A 13,226-nucleotide genomic window follows, 5' to 3' on the forward strand; every position below is an offset into this window, starting at 1 on the left:
TATTTTGTTTACATTTTAGCTATGATTCGGCAACTAAAAAAGATTTTCCTGGTGTTACTCGATTTTATTTAAAAAAAGAAGTTCTATTATGATATTTTTAATCCTTCATCTTGGGAAAAAATATATATTAGGGCTCAAGAATGTTTTTTAAATTGATTTATTTTATTTTAATTTTTAGGGAGATTAATGGTTGATTTCAGGTTATTAAATAGGATTATTGAGGTCTCTAGAGTATTTTAGAGGTGTTTCAAGTGAAAAAAAAGTTAAAAATAAGTTTTTTTGGAATCAAAAGGATTTGTCGCTTGATGTGGCTGGTGGTCATACTAGCAAGTGATGATCATCTTCTTTGTATTTTTTTCAACAAAAAAAAATGGACTGATAAGGTGTTATCCATCCCTTTTAAAGAGAAAAAAAAAAAAAACAGACCAAACCCGTGCTTGCCTGATTTTTTTTTTTTTTACAGGTTAAGCTTGGGCATCTAGGTTCTATTTGTAAAGGACTTTGATCTTTTAAAAAAAAATTCAATTCATTAAAATTAAAATTAAAATTAAATTATTTGAAATATATTTAGAATATTATTTTATTACTTATTGTTAACTTTTTACTAGTCTTTCATGATTTTTTTTTCTTTAATTTTGTTCCCGGACTTTCCTCCACGTATCTTTGAAAAACAAATACAAAAAAGTTCTTTGCAGCAATGCATGAGTGGTATATTGTTTTTAATTTTTTTTAATTTGCATGTATTAAAATTATCTAGATTTTTTAATATTTTTAGAATAAATAAAAAACATTTATAGAAAAAATTAATTAGCATTTATGTTTAGGACACTTCGTAGTTTAAATATTTTTTTATAAAAAATAAAAAATAATAATAATAAGGATTTCTATTTATGATAATTTAAGGATAATTTAATTTTTTTATAAATAATAATAAAAAAATAATAATTAGTATTTCAGTTTAAGATACTTCAAAGTATATTAAATGTTTTTTTATAACAAATATATATAAAAAATTAATTAGACATGGGTGCCAGACACAATGCTCTTGGGTCTGTCATGAGCGCAAATCCAAATGCTCTTGGGTATGTAATGGCCGCTAGACCCAAAACTCCCGGGTCTAGTATAGCCGCCAGACTCAAGAGCCTATAAAAAATAAAAAAAAATAATTAGAATTTTATTTCAAAGATAGTTTATTGTTTTTATAAAAATAAAAACAATTTATAAAAAAAATTGATTATAATTTCTATCTATGATATTTTAAGGATAATTTGAGTTTTTTTTATAAAAAATAGAAAAACATTATAAAACAAATTTATATAGAATACTTCAATGGTAGTTTAAATGTTTTTTATATAAAAAATAAAAAAAATTAATTAGTATTTATATTTATGATACTTTAAGGGTAGTTTAAATATTTTTATATAATACTTCAAAACTATTGGGTCTGGCTTGCCCTCCAGACCTGGAAGACCTGGGTCTGCATTGACCGTCAGACCCATTTATTTTTAAAAAAATTTTACTTAAAAAAATTATTATTGATCCGCTGTGAAGCGCGGATGAGCCAATATATTAGTACTAATAATAATATAAAAAAAACACCTGTCATATTTCAAATGGGAGCGACTCTTCCCTTTTATTGTACAGTAACTAAATAATGATATTCTTAATCACCGGATGCTCAACATAAATATCCATCTCAAAGTATTTGATGCGTTAGAAGTCGTTATGTTTTCTTTTTAACAAAATATTATTTTAACAAAAAAAACCTCTAACACTTAAAAAAACTAAGGTTTCTTCTATTACTTTACTATTTATATAATCAGTGAAGTAATTTAATATATATATAGAACAAATTCGAGTCTCACTCAATCAGTTAGTCATGGGAGACAACCTCGAGATCTCATGTTCGAGCGTTGTCTAGCACAAAACTTTTCTTAAATGTGTCATTTTTATTTCAAAAAATAATGGGTGGAAAAAAAAAGGGGGCTAGGCACGTGAGCCTAACCCAGAAAACCTGCATGGCCAAGCATTGGCCTGACTCTCTACTGTTTTTTCCTCTTTTTTTCCTTTTTTTTTACACTCTTGAGAAAAAAAAATACTAGATTCATTTTTTTTTTTTTACATAATTCTCAAAATACTATTATAAATTTTTATTTGAATTTTAATAATTCTTTTCTCAATTATTATGTATCTTCTCTAAAAGTATTAATACTGGTAATAAATTGTTTATAAAAATCCGGTAAAACTTATTTTTTTATGGTGAAATTAATGTTGAACATAATTTTATTTAATTTATGATTTTTTTAGCTTCCTATCACATAAAATATATAAAAATACTATTTTAAGATTGTTTGTTAAATTACTTTACCAATTATAATTTTTTTTATCCAAATAGAAATAATAATTCCAACTAAAAATATCATGCTGACTGAAATAAATAAGAGATGTGTTAATAAAAAAAAAATCTGATGAATAAAACATTTTAAAATAATTGTATTTTTTAGTTTCATGATAATGCCAAAAATTTCCTAAGATCTATATATATTTTGTATGTTTAGAAACATTTGGATCTCCCCGCAACATACTGTGAGCATACAAACTAGTCTTACGCTAAACAATAAAAATCAATCATCCTCGTTTATAAAGTTACTAGCTAGTAGCTATGGGCTCGTGCTTTGCTCACCACGAGTCCATACTATTTTAGTATAAAAGTGACATCTTGGCACCGGCTGCACATTTCAAAAAATAAGAAAATGAAATGACTCGACTTATAGATTTGTCCGGTTAAATAAGTGAGTTTTATTTTAATGAGACGATAAAAAAAATATAATGATGATAAATAAATATTTTTTTTAAAAAAAAATATTACGATAACTTGAGAGAAAAACCTCTGGAAGTATGTAATTGGATAAAAAAAGATAAAAAACTGGTTTGAGTAAACCTGAGGTTGCATGATAAACATGTAATCTAAGTAATAAAAGGCGAGCCAACTCGTGTTAACCTATGAAACTCGTGGTCAAGGTAATGAAATCATGATAACTCATCAAATCACTATTTTTAAACCCAACTCTACGATTTGACTCGTGACTTGGGTGATCCGAGGCCTAGGGCTGATCGTGTGTCAACAAAAATAGGAAGAATAGACCTAGTATGATTCGATAAAAAAACTCGGGTTGACCCACAACCCAATTAGTTTAGGGAAAACCAGTCAAACTTGTTGACCTTTTTATTTTTATTTTTTTTTCAAAATGATGTAATCTTTACATTTTTATAAAATAATAAAAAATGAGTTGACTTAGGTTAATCTGGTATATCATAGTTATTAAACCTGACCCGGGGGTTGACCCGACCAAGGGGGCGGGTCCCGGGTTTCATGGGTCGACCCGGGTCAACTCGGGTTAACCCGGAAAAATTAAAAAAAGTTAAAGTTTTAATATTTCATAAGAAAAAATCTATGTAAATATAGATTATACATGTTATGAAGTTTAAAAGAATATTTTAAAATTTTTTTTATCCCATATTGAAAAAACATAACTTTTTTCATGGGAACATAGAGTATATATATGAAAGGGCTTCAAATCCCACATTGAAAAGATACTATGTTATCCTTTTAAGTTGAAGTATTTAAACCAAAAGGTTTTTTATCCCACATTGAAAAAATATGATTTTTTTCATGGGAACATAGAGTATATATATGAAAGGGCTTCAAATCCCACATTGAAAAGATACTATGTTATCTTTTTAAGTTGAAATATTTAAACTAAAAGGTTTTTTATCCCACATTGAAAAAACATGATTTTTTTCTTGGGAACATAGAGTATATATACTAATGGGTTTCAAATCCTACATTTGAAAAAAAAAAAAAAAACCGAGTCTCGTCCGGGTTCGCCCGGGTTTGGCGGGGCTGTTGCCACAACCGGTCTTTTATTAAACCCGGACCGGTCCATCCACCAGGTTGACCCGCCGGGTCGGGTTTAATAATAGTGGGGACAACCCACCTGCCCTGTGATACGGACTCGTGACCCGGGACTTACCCCAAGTCGACCCCCGAGCCAAGTTTAAAAACTATATGATAAATAACTTTTTAAAACCATGACACATGTGAGTAGACCAGAAGTACCATATATGAAAAAAAATCGAGAAGTTCAATCCTCAACAAATTAAACGTTGAAGGATAAAAACAAGAAAAGAAATTACACGAAAGAATATAAAATAAAAATTAGCAATTAAAAGCATGATGATGAAAATAAATAAATAAATAAATTAGAGGGAAAACACATTTTTTTTATAAGAGGGTTAAATTGAAAAAAAAATTATTTAAAGGAAAAAAAATAAGAAAATGAGGACCAAATTAGAAAAAACAAAACACCACAAAAATAGATTGAAAGATAAAATTAAAAACCACAAAACCTTAACGAAAGGGCTTAAGAAAAAAAACTAGAAATTAAAAGAAGAAGGATTACATTGAAAAACATTATATATGAAAGATCAGAATTGATAATTAATTTGAGAATAAATAAAACTATAATAAAAGGATCAAGGAATAAAAAAAAAAGCTGAAGTTGAAATAACAAGAAGTATTTTTCAGATACGAGAGTGAAAATATTAAAAAAAAAAAAGGTCGATTGATGAGAAATCGCCCAACATCTATCATCATGTGTCCCACTGGAAAAAAGACGATGCAGTGGCACATCCAACGACACGATGGAAAGGGCATTTGATATCACTGAGAGGAGAAGCACGAGACGCTCAAAGTGCATTGGTGTCTTCTAAGTGATGATACATGCATAACACACACCAGTAACTTTTTAAAGTTAATTAATATTTAATTAATACAAAAAGATATATGTTCCCTTGATTACTCTAATAATTACAAGAAAATAAACGTAAAAAAACCTAAAGCCTATGATATTATGGTTTAATTTTTTTGACATCACAGGTATACTTGTTAGTTCATCGCACGATAACAAATGAAAAGACTTATTCACCCCTCGTCGGTAGGTTTAAATTTTTTTTGATTCTGAGAATAATTATATCATTTTTATTGTGTAAAAAATATGGAAAATATAATTATACCCTTGCATAATTTTTTAATAACTAATGCACCATATAAAAATGCTAAAATACCCTATAATAAAAGCACAAGAATATTTTTTAAAATAATAAAATAGTCATTTCACTATTATAGTAAATAAAAAACGTGTTCAGTGAAATTTCCTTCCCTTGAGCTTTATTTTTTTTCTTTATAACTAAAAATTATAATAATCAAGGCATGAAAGCCATGAATCTCGTTTTATTAAAAAATAAAAACTGTTAAGATGCACAGTATATAAGGGCACATTGGTCAATTAATACAAGGCATAATTATAAAAGAAAGAAAGGAAGAAAGAAAAAACCCAACTGAGAAGCAAGAGTGTGTGTAGAAAATTCCTATATAATGCAATTGCAAACGCTGCGGTAAAGACCCAAAACCCTAGCTCTTCACGAACCACCTCTAGCTATCCTCATCCATTTCTACATCACTGCTCTTCTCTCTCTTTGCCCCCCCCCCCCCCCCCCCCCCCCCCCCTGCTTTCAAACCAAAAACCCTAGCTAGCTTCCTTATCCCCTCCTCTCCGCCGCCAATTTATTTTCACCACCGTATGTTCTCTCTTCTCTTATCTTATCCAATCAATTACTCTTATAGCAATAATAATAAATAAATAAATAATACTAGTATTCTTTTTATGCTGCAGAAGTCGGTGATTGACATAAAAAAGCTCCAATACGATGTCGTCAGACGACGAGAGAGAGGAGAGAGAGTTGGATCTCACATCTCCTGAAGTCATCACCAAATACAAAAGCGCCGCAGAAATTGTCAACAGTAAGTAATCAACCCCTCCCTCCTTGACAATCTGCTAATTCTTTAATATTAATTATTTTTGTTTTGTTTTGGTAATTATTGCAGAGGCATTGCAGTTAGTGATATCAGAATGCAAGCCAAAGGCTAAGATTGTTGATATTTGTGAAAAAGGCGATTCTTTTATAAGAGAGTAAGTACTCGCTAATCCTTATTTCTTTAAATTCATAGCTTTTTTTAGAATTAAATTGATAAAAAATAATAGGTTTTGATTTTTATGTTTGAATGTGTAGGCAAACTGGTAACATGTATAAAAATGTGAAGAAGAAGATTGAAAGGGGAGTTGCTTTTCCAACTTGTGTTTCTGTCAACAACACTATTTGCCATTTTTCTCCACTTGCTAGTGATGAATCGGTCTTGGAAGAAGGAGATATTGTCAAGATGTAAGCTTTCAATCTATGTGGGGTTATCATGTGGTTTGATTTTTGTATGTTTTATGTTAATGGGTTTTGGCTTTTATTGGTGTGTAGCGATTTGGGCTGTCATATAGATGGATTTATTGCTGTTGTTGGACATACCCATGCTCTTCAGTCAGGGCCAGTTACAGGCAGGGCAGCTGATGTTATTGCAGCTGCAAATACTGCTGCTGAAGTTGCCTTGAGGCTTGTAAGGCCTGGAAAAAAGGTAATTTGTTTGTTTGTATCGTGTTAGCTTTTTTTATGTATTTCTTGCATTCCATTCATATGCTGATTGTTCTGTGATGTTTACTTGAGATGGTTGTTTGTTTATATAGTGAAATTGAATTGCAAATTTTTAATATGCATTAGCCTAAATCATGAAGCAACTTTTAATCTCATCAGTTCTTGATGTGATGACTTTTTTTGTTTTGCAATCATATCTTCCTCACATATTGAGGTGACTTATATTGTTCACTTGAACAGTTTTTTCTTTCATGGCACTGTCTAATAGCCCTTCTTTTCTTGGAGACTATTCCCTAATGATGAACTGTTTTGATAAGCTATGGACCCACGTCCGGATGAAGCTTTTGTCATAGTTACTCTGACAGGGATGTCTTTTTGTGAACCCAGGATGTGTCATTTTTGTTGCATGGACATTTCATCCTAGAAAGTATTAGGGAAGGCGATTTTATAGTGCTGTGATCATCTTTTATCTTTGTATGTTGTGCTAGACAGTGTTGCAAATGGTTTGGCTGCTTCTGTAGTTGCTACTCATTAGTCCTCAGTAAGGGAGTTGACAAATTCAAAATAGAATGGCTAGAGCATCTGTAAAATTAAGAACCGGAAATATAGGCAACTTTGCCGAGGTGATCATTTGCAAGATGATTTCCTCTTTTTCATGTTGCTGATATTATCTTTATTATATGTAGACTGTTTTAGTTTCATGCTTTTTGATAATACCTCATTCTTGCACTGACTAAATTTTACTCTCTTGCAAGTTGATTTCCTCCTTTCCCTTTTAGCGATATTATCATGACTGTAATTAGACTGCTTTAGTTTGATGCTTTTGCATTTTACCTCTTACTTGTACAGATTAAATCTTTACTCTATCTTAACACATTATTTTAGTAGCGTTGTTAGCCTTTGCTTGAGCAAAAATGGAACTTGTAAATTATAAGTAGTTTATCCATGAAAAATGAAATAAAAACTGGCAACTTTGCCGAGGTGATCGTTTGCTTGTTGATTTCCTCTTTTCCCTGTTGCCTATAGTATCTTGGCTGTACTTGACTACTTAAGGTTGATATAATTAGATTATACCTGATTCTTGTATGGACCAACATCTGTCCACTCTCAAACACGTTATTTGAGTAGTGTTGTTAGTTTAGCTTAAGCTAAAATGGAACAACTTGTATATAAGTAGTTTATCCATGAAAAATGAAATAAAAACTGGCAACTTTGCCGAGGTGATCGTTTGCTTGTTGATTTCCTCTTTTCCCTGTTGCCTATAGTATCATGGCTGTACTTGACTACGTAAGGTTGATATAATTATATTATACCTGATTCTTGTATGGACCAACATCTGTACACTCTCAAACACGTTATTTGAGTAGTGTTGTTAGTTTAGCTTAAGCTAAAATGGAACTTGGTATTTGTATAAACATTATTTTAGTAGCGTTGTTAGCCTTTGCTTGAGCAAAAATGGAACTTGTATATAAGTAGTTTATCCATGAAAAATGAAATAAAAACTGGCAACTTTGCCGAGGTGATCGTTTGCTTGTTGATTTCCTCTTTTCCCTGTTGCCTATAGTATCATGGCTGTACTTGACTACTTAAGGTTGATATAATTAGATTATACCTGATTCTTGTATGGACCAACATCTGTGCACTCTCAAACATGTTATTTGAGTAGTGTTGTTAGTTTAGCTTAAGCTAAAATGGAACTTGGTATTTGTATAAACATTATTTTAGTAGCGTTGTTAGCCTTTGCTTGAGCAAAAATGGAACTTGTATATAAGTAGTTTATCCATGAAAAATGAAATAAAAACTGGCAACTTTGCCGAGGTGATCGTTTGCTTGTTGATTTCCTCTTTTCCCTGTTGCCTATAGTATCATGGCTGTACTTGACTACGTAAGGTTGATATAATTATATTATACCTGATTCTTGTATGGACCAACATCTGTACACTCTCAAACATGTTATTTGAGTAGTGTTGTTAGTTTAGCTTAAGCTAAAATGGAACAACTTGTATATAAGTAGTTTATCCATGAAAAATGAAATAAAAACTGGCAACTTTGCCGAGGTGATCGTTTGCTTGTTGATTTCCTCTTTTCCCTGTTGCCTATAGTATCATGGCTGTACTTGATTACTTAAGGTTGATATAATTAGATTATACCTGATTCTTGTATGGACCAACATCTGTGCACTCTCAAACACGTTATTTGAGTAGTGTTGTTAGTTTAGCTTAAGCTAAAATGGAACTTGGTATTTGTATAAGATTATTAATTAGCAACTTACTCGTTAAAATAATAAAAGCTGGCAACTTTGCAGAGGTGATCAATTGCCTGTTGATTTCTTCTTTTCCCTGTTAGTTTAGCTTAAGATAAAATGGAACATGGTATTTGTAGAAAATTATTAATTAGCAACTTGCTCATGAAAATTATAAAAAGCTGGCAACTTTGCCGAGGTGATCAATCGCCTGTGGATTTCCTCTTTTCCCTGTTGCTGATATGATTCATGGTCCTACTCGATGATTTTTGGATGATCTATGTAGATTATACCCATAACCTGTAATGGACTGCATCTTACTTTTGGTCGGCACTATATAAGAAGCATTTTTAATAATAATATGGTGCTGGTTCATACTGATTTTTTTGTCAAGTATCTAAACCTCTTGAAACTACTGCATTCAGTAGCATTTTCTGCTCAATTTTTTCTTGGTTCCGCAGTTCTGTTTTGATGCGAATTTTTGGTAAGTAAACACTTAGTTCTATCCTTCTGTTGATGATCTCTACATGATGAAAACTATAATCAGCAAAGGATTAAGGTCCAATGAAGCATCTTATAGTCATAGTTACACTGATAGAGCATCATTTTGTTCTTTCTTACTTGAAAAAAAGAGTGCATACCTGCTAGTGAACAGTTATGGTGTATCCTGCATAACAGTCTGATTAGGAATTACATGTTCTTTCATTGCTTTTTTTTTTTCAATTTTCTTTACCCTTTTATTACTGTTTTCTTGAAAAATGTCAATTGTCCCTAAATGATGAATATTTTTCTAAAGCCATAGACCAACATCCAAGTGAGGCTTTTGTTGTCATAGTTGCTCTTATAGGGAAACCTTATTTTCCTTTTGTTATTTGTAGTTGTTTTACATTTAGGCTTTACTTCAAATGGTGAAATAGTGGAGCGGTAGGGCTGGGATTGGGGCCGTCTACAGATTTCATTTGTGTAGATAAAAACATACATGGACTTTGCTTCATTTTTCTGTCATCTAGATTCATGATTAAGGGAAATTGTGCCTTGGTGGCTATGTTGATCGAAATCAATGTGAGCTTTGCACATGCACATGCTTAGAGAAAGGCAACTTCGCCGGGTTAGTTGATGCTAAATATCAATATACTGCCTTTCCTGTTGCCCATATTGAATATGGTTCCTATTGATTGCGTGGGACCTGTTTATTTATTGTCAGTTTACATTTATCATCTTTAGCCTATATCTCGCGTGTGTAAGATATCTACCACTGTGGAAATGCACAAGGTTCAACTTGTACAGCTGATTTTTTTAGTCTACTTTTCTTTTGACCGGGGAATATGTTGTTTCCTAACTTTTCCTTCATAAATTGTAGTGAGATCTTTTTTCTCTTTTCTTCTTCTCCACTGCAACTTTGAGGCTCTTGCTTCGTTGTCTCCTCACATGTGTTTGGAAAACAGTGTTACATATTCAATGTGATCTGTCTGGACTTTCTTTTTTTTTTCAAAATTTTAATATAATTTTGATGTAAATATAAAAAGACAGATAATAAAACTGAATTGGATGGGTGAGTTGTGTGTGGTCAATATCTGATTTGGTGCATCTGCTTCTTATTATTGATTTTGCTGCTGTTGTCACTGTTACTATGTTCTTAATTTTTTCAGCCACTTTTATTCAATATTTTTGTTCATTGAACTTCCTTTTTCTGCAGAATAAAGATGTAACAGAAGCTATCCAGAAGGTTGCTGCTGCTTATGACTGCAAAATTGTTGAAGGTGTTCTCAGCCACCAATTGAAGCAGTTTGTGATAGATGGAAACAAGGTAATTCTGAGTGTCTCCAATCCTGACACAAGAGTTGATGATGCAGAATTTGAGGAAAACGAAGTGTATGCCGTGGATATTGTCACAAGTACAGGGGAAGGCAAGGTAATAATTGAGTGACATGTGAATCAATTTATATGCCATTGTTATTAATTTTGTGCTCTTATATGATCATTTCTGTTGCTTTGATTTTGCAGCCAAAACTGTTGGATGAGAAGAGTACTACTATATACAAGAGAGCTGTAGACAAGAATTATCACTTGAAAATGAAATCTTCGAGATTTATTTTCAGTGAAATTAATCAGAAATTTCCAATCATGCCATTCACTGCAAGGTTTATATCTTATGTTGTTACTCAGCTGTTTCAGAGTCCTTTTTCTCTTTGCCTTTAATTTAGATTCTTGTTTAAATTTTCTTTGTGATAGAGCTCTCGAAGAGAAAAGGGCTCGGCTGGGATTATTAGAATGTGTGAATCACGATCTTCTGCAGCCCTATCCTGTTCTTCATGAGAAGCCTGGTAAGAGGTGCCTTGTATCTCATTTGTTTCATTGCAGTGTTTTTTTTTTCTAGTGATTTCTTATTGCTATAATACTTATTTGAGGCTTTGGTTGGTAACATCGCAGGTGATTATGTTGCTCATATCAAGTTTACGGTATTGCTAATGCCAAATGGATCAGATCGGATCACTTCACATTCACTGCAAGAATTGCAGCCTAGCAAGACGATAGATGATCCTGAAATCAAGGCCTGGTTGGCTTTGGGTACAAAGACAAAGAAGAAGGGTGGTGGGAAGAAGAAGAAAGGTAAACTGGGTGAATTAACAAAAAAAAAAAGCCTTTGGGCACATAAAACTTATCATTTCATCTGCAGAGCATGGTTATTATTGATATGTAATCTCTGCATTCTTGAATGTTGCAGCTAAGAAGTCTGGTGAAAAAGCTGAGTCAACAGAAGCTGAACCCATGGATGCAACAACAAATGGGGCTGCTGCGCAAGAATGAATCTTTATATAGATTTTGCCCATTTGTCAAGTTTTGGAACTCTATTCACCTTCTTGTATCTGGTTGGTTGAGAAATTTTTTAATATAGTGTCTAGACATTGATCCTAATTGGATTTTCCTTGCATACGCGTTCTCATGACGATCCATATCCTGTACCATCCCCCATTTTAGAAGTTCAGATGGCAAAAGGTTTTCTTCATTAAACTATGTCTAGTATTAAAATTTCCAAAATTTGTTCGAATGTAAAAGAGATTTTCATTTAGAAATATGATTGTCTTAAAAATTCTGTCAAGATAATTTTTTCATTTTTTTAAAAATAGTGTTTAATATAATAAATTGGGAGAATTCTGTCAATAAATGATAGTCTTATCTGAATCAACGTAGATACATAACGTTTACAAAATTATAAATGTGACTATTGTTTTCAAAATTATTTAAAAGTTCTAAAAACCAAAAACTATTTCAATCTAATTTTTATAAAAAAATTATTATTAGTATTATTAACTTCTCATCATTGTAATTAATTTTTTTTTAAAAAAATTTAAATAAAAATTTATAATATTATTTAAGAACATGTTTAAACTAAAAGTGTATGAATTTAATTTTTTTTTTGTTGGGTTTCAAATAAATCAAAGAAAAGAAAAATAAAAAATAAGCCAGGTGAGACCTGCACCTTGCTTTAATTTTTTTATTCCCTTATTTTTTTTAAATAAATCAAAATAGGTGACGTATTGTTTATTGTAAATTATAGAATGTTGTATACTTGTTTTTTTTTTTTTGTGAAGTCAAAATAAATGAAATTGGATAGAAAAACGAGTTTTTTTATTTTTTATTTTCAAACAACCCATTTTCAACCAGTTTTTCATCTGAAAACACGCGAGAAACACCAAACAAATCTTAATAAACTTACTTGTGCTTTTAAAGCAGCTAAAAATTGGTTGAAAACTAAAAAATCAAACCAAGACAACTTTTTTCAAGCCATAATTTATTTATTTTTTTGGCAAAAAGAGGATAAAAAATCACTACCATCAAACTTTTATCGTCGAATGGAATATTTTGATACCAAACTTAACATTTTGGTTGTTAGAATCATGACAACCAAATACTCTCTTTGTCAAAAGTGGTCTTTGATTTTTTAATTTTAATTTTCAAGCCCAATAAAATCTTGATTTTGCAAAATCAAAACCTAGTTAATCTTTGACTACTTTCAAATTTTAGGAAATGTGAGATAATATAAATTAAAAGAAATTTAAACAAAAAAACCATGGTAATATAACTTGGGATGATGAATTTGAAAATGCTAAGTTAGATGGCCAAAGAGAATCGCAAAGTCAAAATAAACAATGCAATTCATAGTATAATATTTTGGGAGGCGGGTTATAGTAAAATGCCCACCTTTTTTAGTTATATTTATAATAATTGATATAAAGATCTAATTTATATCTTTCTATTATCATTGATGTGTTTAATAAATGAGTTAACGTATTCATATTAGAATCAATTTTGAATTATAAAAATTGCTTACCAAATCCATTTAATTATATTGGAGTCAGATCAAATTTAGGATCCAATCTATTAACGCTTCAACTAATACCTACATCCTATATATGAAATTGATAAACTTTTATATTTGTAA

General features: G+C 31.0%; 1 protein-coding gene across 2 annotated transcripts; it reads left to right on the forward strand.

The window, feature by feature from the left end:
* The first annotated feature begins 5,403 nt into the window (after nt 1–5,403).
* LOC7468062 (ERBB-3 BINDING PROTEIN 1) lies at nt 5,404–11,714 on the forward strand. 2 transcript variants are annotated; one of them, XM_002308192.4, is made up of 10 exons: nt 5,404–5,640; nt 5,736–5,863; nt 5,948–6,032; nt 6,133–6,282; nt 6,370–6,523; nt 10,479–10,694; nt 10,787–10,923; nt 11,015–11,106; nt 11,213–11,392; nt 11,508–11,714. In XM_002308192.4, the coding sequence occupies exons 2-10, from the start codon at nt 5,770–5,772 to the stop codon at nt 11,588–11,590; spliced, it is 1,191 nt and encodes a 396-aa protein (XP_002308228.3). In that variant the 5' UTR covers nt 5,404–5,640; nt 5,736–5,769; the 3' UTR covers nt 11,591–11,714. The 2 variants fall into 2 exon arrangements, with proteins under 2 accessions (XP_002308228.3, XP_052309935.1); XM_052453975.1 differs by lacking the exon at nt 5,404–5,640 and having other exon boundaries at nt 5,650–5,863.
* Nucleotides 11,715–13,226: the final 1,512 nt, after the last annotated feature.

Source organism: Populus trichocarpa, chromosome 6 (genome assembly GCF_000002775.5).
Source record: "Populus trichocarpa isolate Nisqually-1 chromosome 6, P.trichocarpa_v4.1, whole genome shotgun sequence".
NCBI classification, from domain to species: domain Eukaryota; kingdom Viridiplantae; phylum Streptophyta; class Magnoliopsida; order Malpighiales; family Salicaceae; genus Populus; species Populus trichocarpa.